General features: G+C 38.5%; 1 protein-coding gene across 3 annotated transcripts in view; it reads left to right on the plus strand.

Moving 5' to 3' along the window:
* RGS22 (regulator of G protein signaling 22) overlaps positions 1 to 15,996 on the plus strand; it is a 138,814-nt gene that overhangs the window by 80,453 nt on the left and 42,365 nt on the right. For all 3 annotated transcript variants that reach the window (XM_027561443.1, XM_027561442.1, XM_027561441.1), the window contains exons 15-16: positions 12,937 to 13,131; positions 15,048 to 15,140. In XM_027561443.1, the coding sequence (XP_027417244.1) occupies positions 12,937 to 13,131; positions 15,048 to 15,140 (288 nt within the window). The remainder of the gene's footprint in view (positions 1 to 12,936; positions 13,132 to 15,047; positions 15,141 to 15,996) is intronic.

Raw genomic sequence — 15,996 nt, forward strand, 5'->3', positions numbered from 1 at the left:
TGCTCTTGTAGTTTGACTTTTAACTATGAAAAAGAACTTTACTGTAGCCTTATTTTTACAGATGGACGCCAGTTAAACATTACTGAAGTAAACTGTGTTATAAATTGGCACATTCTGGCCTGAATTAGTATATTCTGGTATGTGGCTTTGCCTCCAGCATTTGAATTAGTTGGTGTCATTTGCTTTTTTCCAACTTTATTTCTCTTTCTTTAGTAATCCTGACAGGAAAAGTGAAATATCTTTGCCTTATAGTCAGTGGTATGATGATAAATGTTTAATAACCACCTCTCTGAGTGGCAGCGAAGCAGCCCTGATTTGTAGCATTTGCTGATCTCCAGGGTGTAAATACTGTCCCCGTGGATGATTTCAAGCTCCCACGAGGCATTACTGAGCCCAGAGTTGGGAGGAGAGGCCCAGCAGCCACCAGTCTGTAGTATTCTCACCAGACAGAGTAGTGGTAAATAACCTCAAGAGAGTGGACAGTCCTAAGACAGTGAAATCATGAGGAAGTAATGGGTTTTGAGTATTTGTTATCTTTGTTTTTAATGTAATTTATATAATTGTAAGTTTATACAATTTTTGATAGTGATTGAATTTAACAACCCCATTCAGTAAATACCTGAAAATTCATGAATTAGCTTTTGTGAGTTGGCTGCAGCACACAATAGAGGAAGAGAGAATGACAGGGGAAAAGGATCACTCTGATCCTCTCAGCCTTATGTTTCTGTAATGTTATTCCTGGAGACCCTGACCCTTCACTGTCAAATAATTTCCTCTACCCGTTAGAGAATGCCTACGAACCCGTCGCCTGCACCTACCAAAGAGTATTATCTTTGCTCTAGACTCTGCAGAGCCCGCACAATTTCTTTAGTATAAACTGGGGGAAAGGAAAATCTTCGTATATTTCAGTAGCTAAAGTTGTTTTCGTCTTTTGAGTATATCTAATAGTGCCATGGGTTTTATGGGCTATTTCTTCTTCCCAGGGGCTAGCGAGGTCTTTGATACCACCCTGTTAGTCCATCTGGCAGGACCCTAATGCTACCTCCCAGTAAGTCGAAGGAAATAGCAACAGCAGACAGCTTTACAGTTCCTCCACTCTCTTGGTGGGCAGTTGGACAATTACTATTAATAGAAGACAGTGAAAGATACATATCTTTGTGTAGCTTTACATGATTAGATTTCCTTCTTTTACCACTGCAGTGGAGTAATGGATCTAAGAAAAAAGGACTTGCTAATGACACTGAATGCTGAAGCCTGAATGTTTTCTCCTAATTTTTGGAATACTTTAATAGGTTATTTTGAAAATCTACTTTTTAGATGTCCCTGGTTTTATTAACCTGATGGTATGCTCTGCTTGTTGTCCTGTAGTCAGGTGTTAAGATCTCACAGCATATAGGTTTTTACACATCTTGTATCTAGTGTACTGAGGGACTCATTTTACGTCATACAGTTCTGCAGTTGAAATTTTACATTTCTCTTTTTTCTTACTTCCAGCCCTGGCCTGGTGGTGACAGCAGAACATCATGCAATCAGTGTTACCAGGCAATCAGGGAAAGATACATATATATATGATCATTAAAATAAATACATTAAGACGAATTATGTGAAACTGTTCCATTAACATAACTAACAGCTGAAATGTAACATAGCAAATCAACACATGTGCTACAACATTTGGTGTTAGTCTTGACTTTGCCTTTTAAGGCTACACAGAAATCGTTCTTATTTTCATTGGAACACAGATGAGTGTCAAGCTGCAGCTCATCAAATGGCCCCTACTTATGGAAAAGATGCTTTCCCAAAGACTGTGCTCACCTTTGGCACAGTGAGAGTACTTTGCTGGGTGCTTCTACAGCATGATAATTGGAATCTAACCCCAGAGCTGTCATCATTTAGTCTTTGGTACAAAAAGAAATCCAAATAGCACAGATAGTTTTGGAAGTTGTTTCATTTTTTTTTTTTTTACACTGTAAAAAACAAGAATAAACTCAATAAATCCCAAATTCTCCTTCCTCAAGTATGTTCATCTAGACTTTATGATGCAGTAAGAAAGCATCAATATGTTCCAGGGTCCATGAGAATCAATAAAATATTGGAATACCAAGCCTGGAATGCATTGTGATATATTTAAAAGGAGATTGGGGTCTACTTTCATCCAAGAATATGCTCATAACACGCTTGATTTTGAAAACTATTAAGTGGCAATTCTGAAATATTGCACAGAAAATATCTTAGCATTGGAAAAAATATAAATTGCAACGGGAAATGTCATGTTTTAATTTGAGCCATCTCCTATGTAGCGCAATACAGCTGTTGTGTTCAGGATATTAGCTCTAAGTAATGAAGCATCTGCGATTTCCTTGAAGAGGCAAACAGAAACATTTTTATATTTTTCCCTATAATTCCAAAAAGCTAATGTGTATTCAGAGTAAATCTGTTTGTCATCTCACTATCCTTTAGAAGACAAACATTTATCAAAATGTTTCCCTCCCTCCCCTTCCTCCCTTTCTCTTTCTCTCTTCTTTTCTCCCAGTTTGTTTCACCATTCCACTCTCCAATTCCATTCTTCCTCCTGTCTCCAAGGTATCTATCCTCCATCTATTTTTTCATCATAGGCTTGAGAGTTTAGCTAAACAAGAAAATTAACTTCCAGAATTTCAAGACCCTAAGACATGTTTCAGGGGGAGGCGTTGATTTTTTTCCCCCATATCCGATACAGATGCCAAGAGAGTGAGTCACAGACACAGGTGTAGAGCAGGGCCGGGCAAGCCGCCCGTGGTGCATTTCCTGATTACATAACCTTTGAGTGTCTCCAGGAGAGATGAGGTCTAGAGAGAGCCATGCTGAGTGCAGTGCCAGGCAGTCTGATCACAGACAGGCAGTGCTTGTATCCCTTCTCAAAAACTTCCCTGCTGGGTTGTTAAAGCATCACAGGTTAGTGTTTAAATTGGAATCATGTAGGCCACAGCTGTGCCTTGAGTGAATCTCAGCTTTAATGTGAGTCAGAGTAGCTGACTCGGATATGAAGGGAGCTTTTTCTCCTCCAACATTAGCTACATTGTTATTTCCTCAGTGGCTAGAAAGGACAAACTGGGTGGCCAATAAAAAGCAAGTGATCCAGGATTCTTAAACAGTGAGTTTCTAACCCATATGTGTGTGTTAGTCACTCAGTTGTGGTGGACTCTTTGTGACCCCATGGGCTATAGCCCACCAGGCTCCTCTGTCCATAGAATCCTTTAGGCAAGAATACTGGAGTGGGTTGCTCTTCCTTTCTCCAGGGCATCTTCCTGACGCAGCAATCAAACCCAGGTCTCTTGCATTGCAGGCAAGGTTCCTTACCATCTGAGCCACCAGGGAAGCCTCTTCTAACCCATAATTAGACTATATTGTTTATTAGGTATAATAGACCATAATCTTTATATTCCATTTTAAAGTCAGTTTACATCAACTTAAAAATGATTTGCACCATCTTTATAGAGATCTTAAAGGTGTTGTTGGCTTCCCTGGTGGCTCAGCAGTAAAGACTTTGCCTGTGAATGCAGGAGACACAGGTTCGATCCCTGGTTGGGGAAGATCCCCTGGAGAAGGAAATGGCTACCCACTCCAGTGTTCTTGTCTGGAGAATTCCATGGACAGAGGAGCCTGGTGAGGTGGGGGGGGGGCCCCCCCGGGGCCCCCAGGGGGGGGTGCCCCCCACAGTCCATGGGTTCACAAAGAGCATGACAGGACTTTGCAACTAAACAACAAAAGGTGTCAACTTTTTAATTTTGTTTCACATATATGATTGTATCCCTTTGTTAGATATTTTGTTATATATATGTGTTTGTTATATATTATCAGTTGGTCAGTTATCCACCTAAAGATTATCTCTGGATTATTAGAAACATAGAAAGACATTCTCAGATTTTAATGGCAAAATTAAGTTGAATGCACTATAGACTTATTGTTTGGCCTTATTAAGGACTGACAGATCAATTTTCTTCTCTTTACCCCCTTAACCGTCTTTGTCCCCACCCACCTTGGGAGGTGAGGAAGAGGGAGAGACCAGAGACCAAGCCTCAGAGGAAGCCAGTAAAGCTGCACAGTGTAGACTTCCAACCCCTTTCTAAGGCTTCCAGTTCTGTGATTTTATAATAAAACTGGTGAAGAATCTGGAAGGCGAGGGGGGTGTATTACTCGTCAGGATTATGCTAGCAGGGGATTATCATATGCTAGGGGATATCATTATGCTAGCTAGGATTATCATAGCAGGGGCTGATACTTGATCAAAGAAAAGTTATTTAGGTGATAATGAACAGTGTTCTGATAAACTAGCTGCAAGAAAACAAACAAAAAGTGGGAGGGCAAATACCTAGGTTTAGGTATGATCAGAGAGGGGCAGTGTTTTAAAATTCCTTTTAAGATTTTCATTTAGAGCATTTATTCTTAATAGGGAAGTCTGTAAAGCTTCAATCCAACTTTCACATAAAATATTCCAGTTTTGGGATTTTGGCTTTTGATATTCAATTCATAGCTTCAGTAGCTTCAGCTATTCAATTCATATGATTGCAAATTAGACAGATGCATGTTTCATAGAAAGGAATATTCTGCCTTTCTTTATTTTTAGCTTTAAATAAGTGCTCAGCACTTCTGGGAATCTTGTTTCAGAGAAACTTTAATTTTATAAAACTGGTGGCAGTTAAATATGGAGAGACCATATAATTTATCATCTAAACCAAGATTCTTTTGAAAATAAAAAGGAAACTAGTAATAATTATACCAGGACAGTAGGCTTAAACTAGAATGAAGTCACATGGCACCCTAACTGTAGCTCCTTGAGACACTGAGATATGCAGTTAAATCATTTGTGAAAAACAGAGACTCACAGAAAGAGATCAGATTTGTGGTCATTGGAAGTGGGTGGTATGGGGAGGGAAAATTGGATGAGGGTGGACAAAAGGGACAAATTTCCAGTTGTGAGATAAAGTCTAGGGATGTAATATGCACCGTGGTGACTATAGTTAATGTTGCTATATAATATATATGAAAATTAAGAGAGTAGACACTAATAGTTCTCATCACAAGGAAAAAATTCTTTTTATTTTCTTTTTGTTTCTATCTGAGATGATGGATGTTAACTTACTGTTAATAATTACTGTAGTAATTATTTCCTGATATAGGTAACTCAAATCATTATGCTGTACAGCTTAAATTTTTACAGTGCTACGGGTCAATTATATCCCAGTAAAACTGGAACAAAATAGACGAAAGACAACATCAAGTGTACATGGACGCCTGTGGCTTTATAGAGCACAGTATGAGTTTGAGGTCAGGAAGCAGGAAGTGACCTGAAAACGGTCTGATTGAGCTTGACCAGAAGACAGCATTTTATTGTTTTTGGTGGGATGGAACTGCTGCCCCTTATTTCCTCTTTATATTTTTATACTTGTCAGTTTCTCATTGTTTTAGTGTAGAGAATTAAATTTATAGGATTGGCATTTGAGAGGGAGGAGAGGAAAGTGGGAAAAGGTCAAAGACGGTTCTGTGAATGATATGTTAAGTAATGAATACTCGAAACCCAGAGAGGCTTGGGAGAATAGATGAGTTATATTACTCAGTCATTGAGTTTGAGGGTCCATAGGCTATCCATGTAGTTATAGCAAGTAGACAGCTCTTAGCCAAGGTTTTCAGTTCAGGAAGGAAATCAGGTCTAAAGTTGTATATATTTGGGTTTCTTCCACATAGAGTTGATTGTTAAGTCTATGAGAATGCATGAAGTGAATGCATGAAGTCTTTCATTCATTCATTCATTCAAAATTTAGCATTATGGTAGCTGGTAGGGATACAGTAATAAAGGAGATCAAATATGTCTTCACAGAGTTTATGGTGCAGTGGGAGAAACATACAGATAGAGGTCCTATGAGCACACATAAGAATCATACCTAAGCCAGACTTCAGGAGTCAAGGAAGACTCAGTCCCTTAGGATAAATATTTAATAGAAGCTCAGCAAAGGGGAAGAGAAGATGAGGGTGGAGTACAGAGAAGTCATAGAGCACCCAAGTCCTTTGAGAGAGTGCCTGGCATGTGTCAGAAACTGAGAGAATGTGAATTAAGAAGAAAATATATTAAAAGTTGAACATAGGACTTTAAAGAATGATTTCTTTGTAGGAGGCAGAGATATGGATAAAGAGGAATCAACACAGGAGCCTAAGAATGGAAATTGGCAGAGAATTTGGAGAAAGTGTTGAAGGCAGGGGAGAGTCAACTGTGTTAAAGCTGTGTAAGGAGTCAAGTAGGGTGAAGATTAAGGAGGGAAACTATTGAACTGGCAGTTATGTAGTTCTCTGAGGACTTGGGCATCAGTTTCATTGGCATGAGAACCAGATTGCAATAGATTGAGGAATGAGAGAAAAGGAAGGATGAAGTTTTGTAGGAAAGGGAAAGAGAGAAAGGGGGTGATATTTGTGGACAAAATAGGGAAAATATTTAAGAAGGGGAGAGATGCTTGGCTTGAATACCTTTGAAGCATTTGGAAAGAGATGATATCAATAGAAAGGTAGGTTAAGGGTGTAATTGGTGTTGCAGTGTTATGTGAAAGTGGAGTCAAGAGCACAAATGAGTAATTTAGCCTTGGAAAGAAGTCCGTTGAAACATCAGAGGAAAGAGAAAGATTTTGAAGAAAGCTCTTGAGAGGAAAGTTGAGGACATTCATACCAGTGGTTTTCCCAGTTAAGTGGAAGATAAAGTCCACTGAACATGGAGAAGCATAAGGGTACAGTTGAGAGCTTTAAAGAGCATGGCAGAGTTGAGAAATAAACAAAATTCTGCCAAGCTCTGCAGTCACAGTTGAGGTTTTGTTGTTGCTTTTGTTTTTTAAAGTCTATTTATAATGGAACCAATTATCACAGATTTTATTGGGTTCTTGAGGATAGAATTGGAAAAATGAATAAATTATTAGGCTGGCCCAGAATTGAGCCTTGGCAAAGCAGAAGATTGAGGTGGGAGAAATTGAGGGTATTTTAAGAGTGTGGGTGAAATGATGGCCAGTCTTTAGTTCCATCTACGTAAGAAAGTAGTGGTGGTGCACAGTTTATTTAGAGGGCAAGAAGAAGCTGCAGATTGTGCTAAAAGTAAAGGAAAGCTTGGTGAATAATGGTCAGAGAGGAAGCTGTGCTACTGATACAGTAAATGGTAAAATGAAAAACTCAGCAGTGGCCACAGAACTGGAAAAGGTCAGTTTTCATTCCAATCCCAAAGAAGGACAGTGCCAAATAATGTTCAGACTACCATACAATTGCACTCATTTCACATGCTAGCAACGTTATGCTAAAAATCCTTCAAGCTAGGCTTCAGCAGTATGTAAACAGAGCTTCCAGATGTACAAGCTGGGTTTTGAAGAAGCAAAGGAACCAGAGATCAAATTGCCAACATTCATTGGATTATGGAAAAAGCAAGGGAATTCCAGAAAAATATCTACTTCTGTTTCATGGACTATGCTAAAGCCTTTGACTGTGTGGATCACAACAGTCTGTGGAAAATTCTTAAAGAGGTGGAAGTACCAGACCACCTTACCTGTCTCCTGAGAAACCTGTATGTGGATCAAGAAGCAGCAGTTAGAACTGGACATGGAATAACTGACTGGGTCCAAATTGGGAAAGGAGTATGATAAGACTATATATTGTCACTCTGCTTATTTAACTTATATGCAGAGTACATCATGGGAAATGCTGGGCTGGATGAATCACAAGCTGGAATCAATAACAAATAACATCTTGTATTATTTGTTATTGTTGTTAAGCTGTGTCTGACTCATGTCTGATTCTTCTGCGACCCGTGGACTGTAGCCTGCCCATGGACAGGTTCCTCTGTCCATGGGATTTTCCAGGCAGGAATACTGGAATGGGTTGTCATTTCCTTCTCCAGGGGATCTTCCCAACCCAGGGATTGAACCTGCAGCTCCTGCCATGTCTCCTGCCATGTCTCTGGCATTGCAGACAGATTCTTTACTGTTGAGCCACCGGGGAAGCCCTGGAATCAAGATTGCCAGGAGAAAAGAAATATCAACATCCTTAGATATGCAGGTGATACCACTCTAATGGAAGAAAGTGAAGAGGAACTAAAGAGTCTCTTGATGAAAGAGGAGAGTGAAAAAACTGGCTTGAAACATAACATTCAAAAAACTAAGGTCATGGCATCTAGTCCCATCACTTCATGGCAAATAGAAGGGGAAAAAGTGAAAGCAGTGACAGATTTTATTTCCTTGGGCTCCAAAATCACTGCAGACAGTGACTGCAGCCATGATATTAAAAGACACTTGCTCATTGTAAGGAAAGCGATGACAAACCTAGACAGCATATTAAAAAGCAGAGACATCACTTTGTCAACCAAGTCCATATAGTCAAAGCTATGGTTTTTCCCCTAGTCACATATGGATGTGAGTGCTGGTCCATAAAGAAGGCTGAGCACCTAAGAATTGATGATTTTGTTTTGTGTTGCTGGAGAAGACTCTTGAGAGTCCCTGGACAGAAAGGAGATCAAACCAGTCAATCCTAAAGAAATCAACCGTGAATATTCATTGGAAGGACTGAAACTGAAGCTGAAGCTCCAGTATTTTGGTCACCTGATGCAAAGAGCTGATTTATTGGAAAAGACCCTGATGCTGGGAAAGATTGAAGGCAAAAGGAGAAGAGGGTGGCAGAAGATAAGATAATTAGATAGCATCACTGACTCAATGGAAATGAATTTGAGTAAATTCTGGGAGATAGTGGAAGACAGAGGAGCCCAGCATCCATGGAGTAATGAAGAGTCGGACAGACATGACTTGGCAACTGAACAACAAGGAGAAGTGAAGGTCATTCTGAAGAAAATCATAAGGCAAAATTCCAGAAGGTATGCTAGAGTATATAAACGGCATGTAGAGTCTCTTATAGGACTGTGGGTAGTAGTAGATCTTAAAAGACACTAGGAGTGAAGGCAAGACTGGGAATGGAAGGAAGTGATTTGGATGTCTTCCAGAAGCTGACAGCCACTTCTATCACTGTTACTGGAGTCACCATTTCAGCTGCTTTTGTACTTTATCCCCTTCACTGTTAATGCTTTTAAATCAAAGGGATCGCTCTGATGTCTATACAAAGAGTTTGGTATGTGGCATGTCAGTCTTCTTAAAATACAGTTTTGAATGTAGCTGACCCAGTGACAAAGAAGTTGCTTTATTTTGTCATTAGAAGATATTCCTGCGCCGATAATAAAAACTTTTTTTTCTTTTTTTGCTAAATAGGGAGTGATTTTATTTTATTTTAATATTTATTTATTTGGCTGCATCAGATCTTAGTTGTGACGCACAGGCATTTCTAGCCGTGGCGCTTGGGCTCCAAGGTGCCTGGGTCAGTAGATGCAGTGCACAGGCTTATCTGCCCCAGGGCATGTGGGATCTCAGTCCCCAAGTTCCCTGACCAGGGATGAACCCGTGTCTCCTGCACTGGAAGGTGGATTCTCAACCACTAGACCGCCCAGGGACGTCCCCAAGAACTGATTTTAACTTATGTAATTTGGGGAGTCAAGTTTACTTTCCTTTGGGTAAATCTGAAATTACTGAAACAAATTCTGGAGATATTTTTAATGTTGTTAATTTCATCAAGTTAGTCTTCGTTTCTTAACTTGCCTTAGTATGTGCTCAGTTGCTCAGTCCTGTCTAACTGTGATCCCATGGACACAGCCTGTCAGGCTCCTCTGTCCATAGAATTTCCCAGGCAAGAATACTGGAGTGGGTTGCCATTTCCTTCTCCAACCTTAGTATAGACATTATTTTAATTAGTACACTTTTTAAAACTTCTAATTTAGAAAAGTTTAAGAGTAGATTTCAATCTGATACAGTCTTAGCTTATTAAACAAGTTAGATTTAGGTCATTCTTCTAAACAATTCCCAAGGTTAGAAAAAAATTGTCGTGTATGTATGAAGAAATTTTCATTTTGAATATTTTAGAATCATTTGGAAGAGTATGGTTCACTTTCAACTATTAAATCCAGCAGGCTAGGAACCTATGTTTTAGGGAACGGATTTTCCAGATTGCAAATTTAATTTATTATTTCTAACTAAATAGAATATCCAGAATGACTCTTAAGTATGCCCCTTCTCCTGTCTTTCACAACACTTAGGAAGAAAAAGATGTTCTCTGCTATGGTTCTGGTATCATCTTTTAATAACTTCCAAGAATTTTGAAGTCTATTGTCTTCTCATTTCCCCTCTCCTTAACCTCATTAATGTTATCTAAAGATCTTTTAAGTTCTCTTTATCTTCCTAGAAAATTTCAATACATGACTCATGAAATTTCTCCCTACTTTTTCTCTTTTCTCATTTTGAAGCTTTTTCAACATCCATACAAATAATCCTTATAATCTATATGCTAGAGTGTTCCCTTAACTTACCCAATATTAATGTCTTTTATCTCCATTTCTTCTAAGCTAACAATAGGGATTGCCATATACCAGAATTCAGGATAATTTGGAAGTACTCCAGCTTAAAATTTTTGAACTCTGAAATTTCCCTTTCAGATTGTAATTTCAGTTGAGACAACTATCTTCCATTCATTTATTTGGCAAGTATTATTGAATGCCTATTATATACTGAACTTTTTGGTCCTCCCTTTTAGCCATTTACAGTGCTTTTCCTTTATTTTTGCTTCTAGTTCTTTGATATCCTGCCTGCTTGTAATTGTATTACTACCCTGACTCTAACCTCATTTGCTTTTCTGCCTATAGCGAGCTTCATGGTTGGTCATTTCAATTGCACTTAATTCTGAACCTTCAATTCTGACTTCTTTTTCTTAGGCTCTGTTACTGTTTCCTCTGACCTTATTCATTATTATTATATTTTACAATCAATATGCATTGGTATTTCCCTAAATATTTGTGTTTTCTGCTGTTCTCTGTTCCATCCTGCTTTTGTCCAGGGCCTCCCTTTAATTAATTGATTGTATTTGTTTAGTGTGTGTCTGCTGGTGATGAATTCTGGTTTTGTTTACTGACTTATGACATCTTTATTTTCTTTTCATTTTAGAGGGGAACTTTTTCCTAGGTATAGAATTACAGGTTAGCAGTTATTTTCACTTGGCACTTTAAAGACTCTAGGCCAGAGTGTGTATCTGGCCCACCCCTGCTCTTAGGATGTTTTGAGAGCCTGTGGTGTTTACAGGGGCTTCCCCACTGGCAGGTCCTGAACTATAATCCCTGTCTTCTCAGCACTGAGAAACGTCCCCAAACTCTAATTATAGGTACTTATAAGGACTTCGGCTGCTGTACTTGTGAGATGGGCAGTCACTAGAGAGTTTGAATGGAGGAGTGATACACAAAAGAATTTCTCTGTTTGCTGTGGTCAGAAAAGACCATAAGGAAGCAAAGCAGAACCTGAGAGGACCAGTTAGGAGGCTATTGCAAAAAAGCAAGTAAGAGATGAAGGTGGCCTATAATTTTTTGTCTGGCTATTAAAATTTTTAACTTCTAAGCTGCCTTAAATTTTGATCTACTCAAACCATTTCATCCATATGATATTACCGTGATTTGTTTCTACAATTCATACCTAATAATGTCACTCCTCAGAGATTCCTCATTTTATATCTTCAGGTAAAAATTCAAAGTACCAAAAGATGACAGATCATATCCATGCTCTGGAGCTTATCTCCCTTTATAGCATCCTCTCTTATTCTACCTCTTTTTTTGTTGTAGTTCATTCACTAAGTCATGTCCAACTCTTTGCGACCCCATGGACCGCAGCACACCAGGCTTCCCTGTCCTTCACTAACTCTCGCAGTTTGTTCAAACTCATGTCCACTGAGTCGGTGATGTCATCCAACCATGTCATCCTCTGTTGCCCGCTTCTCCTCCTCTTTCCTTTAGCCAGTTATCTACTTGAAGCCTAGATTCTCTCCATAGGTTATAAAACTTCCTCAGATCTCCATGCCTTGGGCCATATTTTTCTTCTTCTAGAATTATCCATCATCAACTCCCTTCTCTTGTCTGACTTACTCCAACTCATCATAAAGATTCATATTAAAGATTAAGGAAGAAGCTTATTTTTTTTTTGGAAGGGTTTCTGAACCTTTTCCTTCCCTATTCCAAGACAAAAATGATTAGTCTTTTCTGTGGAATCAGTACATTTATAGCATCTACTCTCTACCAAGAACAGTTTTAGGAGTTGGAGAATCACAGAAAACTAAGCTACAATATTTGTGCTCAAGGACCTTGTTCTAGAAGAGAAGACACATAAATATATAATTACATTGTAGTGTGATAGGTGTCCTAGTAGAAAGTATGATCTTGAGAGAAGGATATGAGTGACGTGTTCCTAGAAGAGGATAAATCCATATCAGTTTTTAAAGAATAACTCAGAGTTTATCAAGCAGAAAAGGTGCATGGGTTAGGGCAAATATATAAGACTTAAAGAACAATATGTCCATCAGCACTGGACTCCAAATGGAGAGTGCAGCTCAGTTGGTGAGGCAGGTAGTCTGTTGGGTCTCTAGAGCTAGAACACTGATAGCCAGTTTTCAGCCCTGGTGTATTCTTGCCTCTTTTTTCCAAAACGGTATTTCAAACTACTTTGTAAAGTAAGCACAAATGTGTTAGAAATGTCATGAACATAGGGGAAAAGGAGATGCGTAACCCGAAATCAATCATAATAACACATAGTAGTAACCTGAGAAAAAAAATGGAATATTCAAGTCATGTACTCTTACACAAGATCCACTGACTGTTTGACTAGTTGCCAAAAAAGAAATAGGAAAAGAAAATGAAAAGCAAAGTCTTTGCTTTGTCTTCAGTAGTTTTACACGTCCTTTCAAGAAAGAAATTACTTGAGCTAGTTTGCCTTCTCTTACCTTTTGTAAAATGCCCTTGCTGAGGAATCCACTAACCATATGGTTTCTTCCAATATTCTCTCCTTTCTCCCCCTTCTCCCTTAGTATCTTTTTGCTACATACATTGCTCCTTCAGCCACTCTTGACATTGGACTTCAACAGGAAAAGAAAAGAGAAATTTATATGAAAATACAACCACCATTTGAAGACCTTTTTGATGCAGCAGAAGAATATATCCTCCTCCTCCTTCTTGAGCCTTGGACAAAGATGATAAAATCAGACCAAGTTGCTTACAGAAAGGTATCGTGGCACTGATCAGCTGTGTGTAAACCATTCAGGTTTACTGCAAAACTGATGATAGGCAACATTGTTAACTTGCAGGAGAGAAAAGCTGAAAAAGGTCTCACATGGGCCAGGAACTCAGAGTTAAGATTTGGGCAGACACAAATTTGGGGCAGGGAAAGTATTGATTCACTTAGTTTTTCCCCATTTCCCTGTTGTCTCCTAACAAAAGACGAAAATTGATGTCATTTTTAATTCTGTCTACAAATATGTCAGCAGAGAAAAATCTGAGTTTTGGATTCTTGTGAACCAGTAAAATGTGGCATGATAATATACTAGTTTTGTCATTTCTTGCCATTTCTCAGCAGCGGCTTTAAATAATTTTGATTAATGGAAGGAGCCTGTGTATTTTTATTCTGGATGAGTTACAGTAAATACTACACCCATGGAAAATGTAAACATTCCATATGTATTGTGGAAAACACATTCTGTGACTTAAAGCACTCTCAGATGTTCATCAGGTCAGACTGCTTGATTTGAGAAAAGTGCCAGCACACCTTTTTTCATTCCAAAAGAGCTGATTTTAAGTCTAGGTGCTTGAATATTTTCACTATTCTTATTGATGTGTGGAAGATTAATTTGAATCACAAATGAAAGCCATTTGTGGGTATTTTTAATATTAAGTTACTGCATGTACCCTTACCTTATTGAATTATAACCAATATAACACGATGGCTTATTAAATTCATTGACCAAAATAATGAAAATTTCATTCCTGATTTCTTTTTGTCCTGAAAAATTAACATTCACATCCTTTCTACCACAGAAATGCATGTTTTACACTAGGAATATTGGGATATCATATGAAATTTTTGAAAACTTCTCTCCAGTCATGATTTAAATACAGTATATGGTATAGAGCAAAATGAATCTGAGATATGGTCCCACGATGACAAAAGTAATTTAGAATTATAGCTAACTTCCCTAACACCAAGAAGTTTCGGCATTAGCCGTGATTCTTATGAAATGCCTGGGACAAATTATATGCTCTTTTTTTAAAGGAAAAGTAAATTTCTCTTAATTCTACAAGCTTCTTAAATTCAGCCCAAAGGACCTCTGTAAAAGTTCGGCTGACTGGATTATGTGGACCCTTTCCCAAAAAGGATGAGCAAGGAGATTTAACCAAAATTAAATATTAAATACAGGAAGTTCTCCGTCAGCCAAACTGATTCTTGCCGGCAGTAGAGAAATGGAAAATGATCTTGTTCTCCTGACGGTGTAAAGCAGTGCAGCACACAGGCTGAAGGCTGGGTCCTGCTGTGAGGTTTAATTTCATGATTGAGTAGAGTCCCATCACCATCATTTTTTTCTTCTACTGTGGATTATTTGGTCCCCTAAAGCTAGCTGTGCCTATCTTCATGTCAAGTCGCTCAGTCATGTCTGCCTCTTAGCGACCCCATGGACTGCAGCCCACCAGGCTTCTCCGTCCATGAGATTTTCCAGGCAAGAGTACTGGAGTGGGCTGCCATTGCCTTCTCCAATCTTCATGACTATTATCCCATTATAATGAATAGAAGCTGGGAATGTGACCCACCCAATGTGTTTGCATTGTCTGTTATTTCACACGGGGTATCCAGAAAGGAGGAATGGTCTTTGGTGGCATTGTATCATTACCCAGACATGTATGCATTGTATCATTACCCAGACATGTGTGCATCTTTTGTTTTATCACGTGCATTTGCAGTCTGACTTTGCTGTAACTAGTGTTTTTCACTATGTAGGTCTTCCTGCTTTTGCCTCCAAACTAACTTACTTTATTGGCAAGTGTATTTGTTTTTTAGCCCACTGTTATTGGCAAATTGTGCATTCTTTCCCCACTTCTTCATAATGCATATTCTTTTGATGTTACAAACTTTGTTATTGTTTTATTATAGGTGGAGCTGGTGGAAGAAACTCGACAGCTGGATTCCACATACTTGAGAAAGCTACAGGCTTTGCATAAAGAGACAGTTTTCAAGAAAGCTGAGGTAAGAAACTCTCTACTTAGAAAAACAAACATTTTAACCTGGAGAGGATTTTCACTGCATGTATTGGTGGTGTGTGGGAATAGGGATCATTGATTGATGAGCTCATGTATGATAAAGTAGGGGGCAGGCAGTTCCATTTTCTGCTGCTGCTTTGCCTAACATGCTGCGTATGACAGGTATCACATTTTACTGACACGTTATTTAACAACAAAGCCAGAAAAAGAAAGCAGATGAAGTCGTGTAGGGAGCCAAGATACTCATTTGCCTTAGAGTCTTCAAGCCACGTTATATTCCTTTGGATGTTACTGGCTATTTTCTGTATGGCAGCAACTCTACTTGTTGTCAAGTTACAAAAAGAATTAACTTGAGTTTTCCAAACAGAAAAGGAAGTGTTGTGTGACAGCAATAAGCAAAACAAGAAAGAAAAATATGGAAAGGCTTTAACGGAGTCAATAAAAAGATCATAGGATTGACTGTGATAGTCAGGTGTTGTTTTGATATATAAATTTACAAATTTGTGATTATCTAAGTAAGCCATGATAGATCCATAAGGCCGTAAGATTAAATGTGTGTATCTACATAAAAATGACAGTTTAGGTTCATATTTATTAACATGGAAAATGCCGAGGACATGTTATTATATAAATATGTGGGGAACAAACACTGGTCTGATGTAATCCTATTCATATAAAATTATACATGCATTTCTACTTGTATACATATATGCAAAGAGAGCTATTTGGAAAAATGTTCATCAAAATGTTAAAGATAGTTAGCTCTGAGTGACAAGATTTCAGATGATTTTTTTACTTTCTACTTTCTACCTATCTGAAATCTTTATTCTTTTAAACTTTTA

Source organism: Bos indicus x Bos taurus, chromosome 14 (assembly GCF_003369695.1).
Source record: "Bos indicus x Bos taurus breed Angus x Brahman F1 hybrid chromosome 14, Bos_hybrid_MaternalHap_v2.0, whole genome shotgun sequence".
Classification (NCBI taxonomy): Eukaryota; Metazoa; Chordata; class Mammalia; order Artiodactyla; family Bovidae; genus Bos; species Bos indicus x Bos taurus.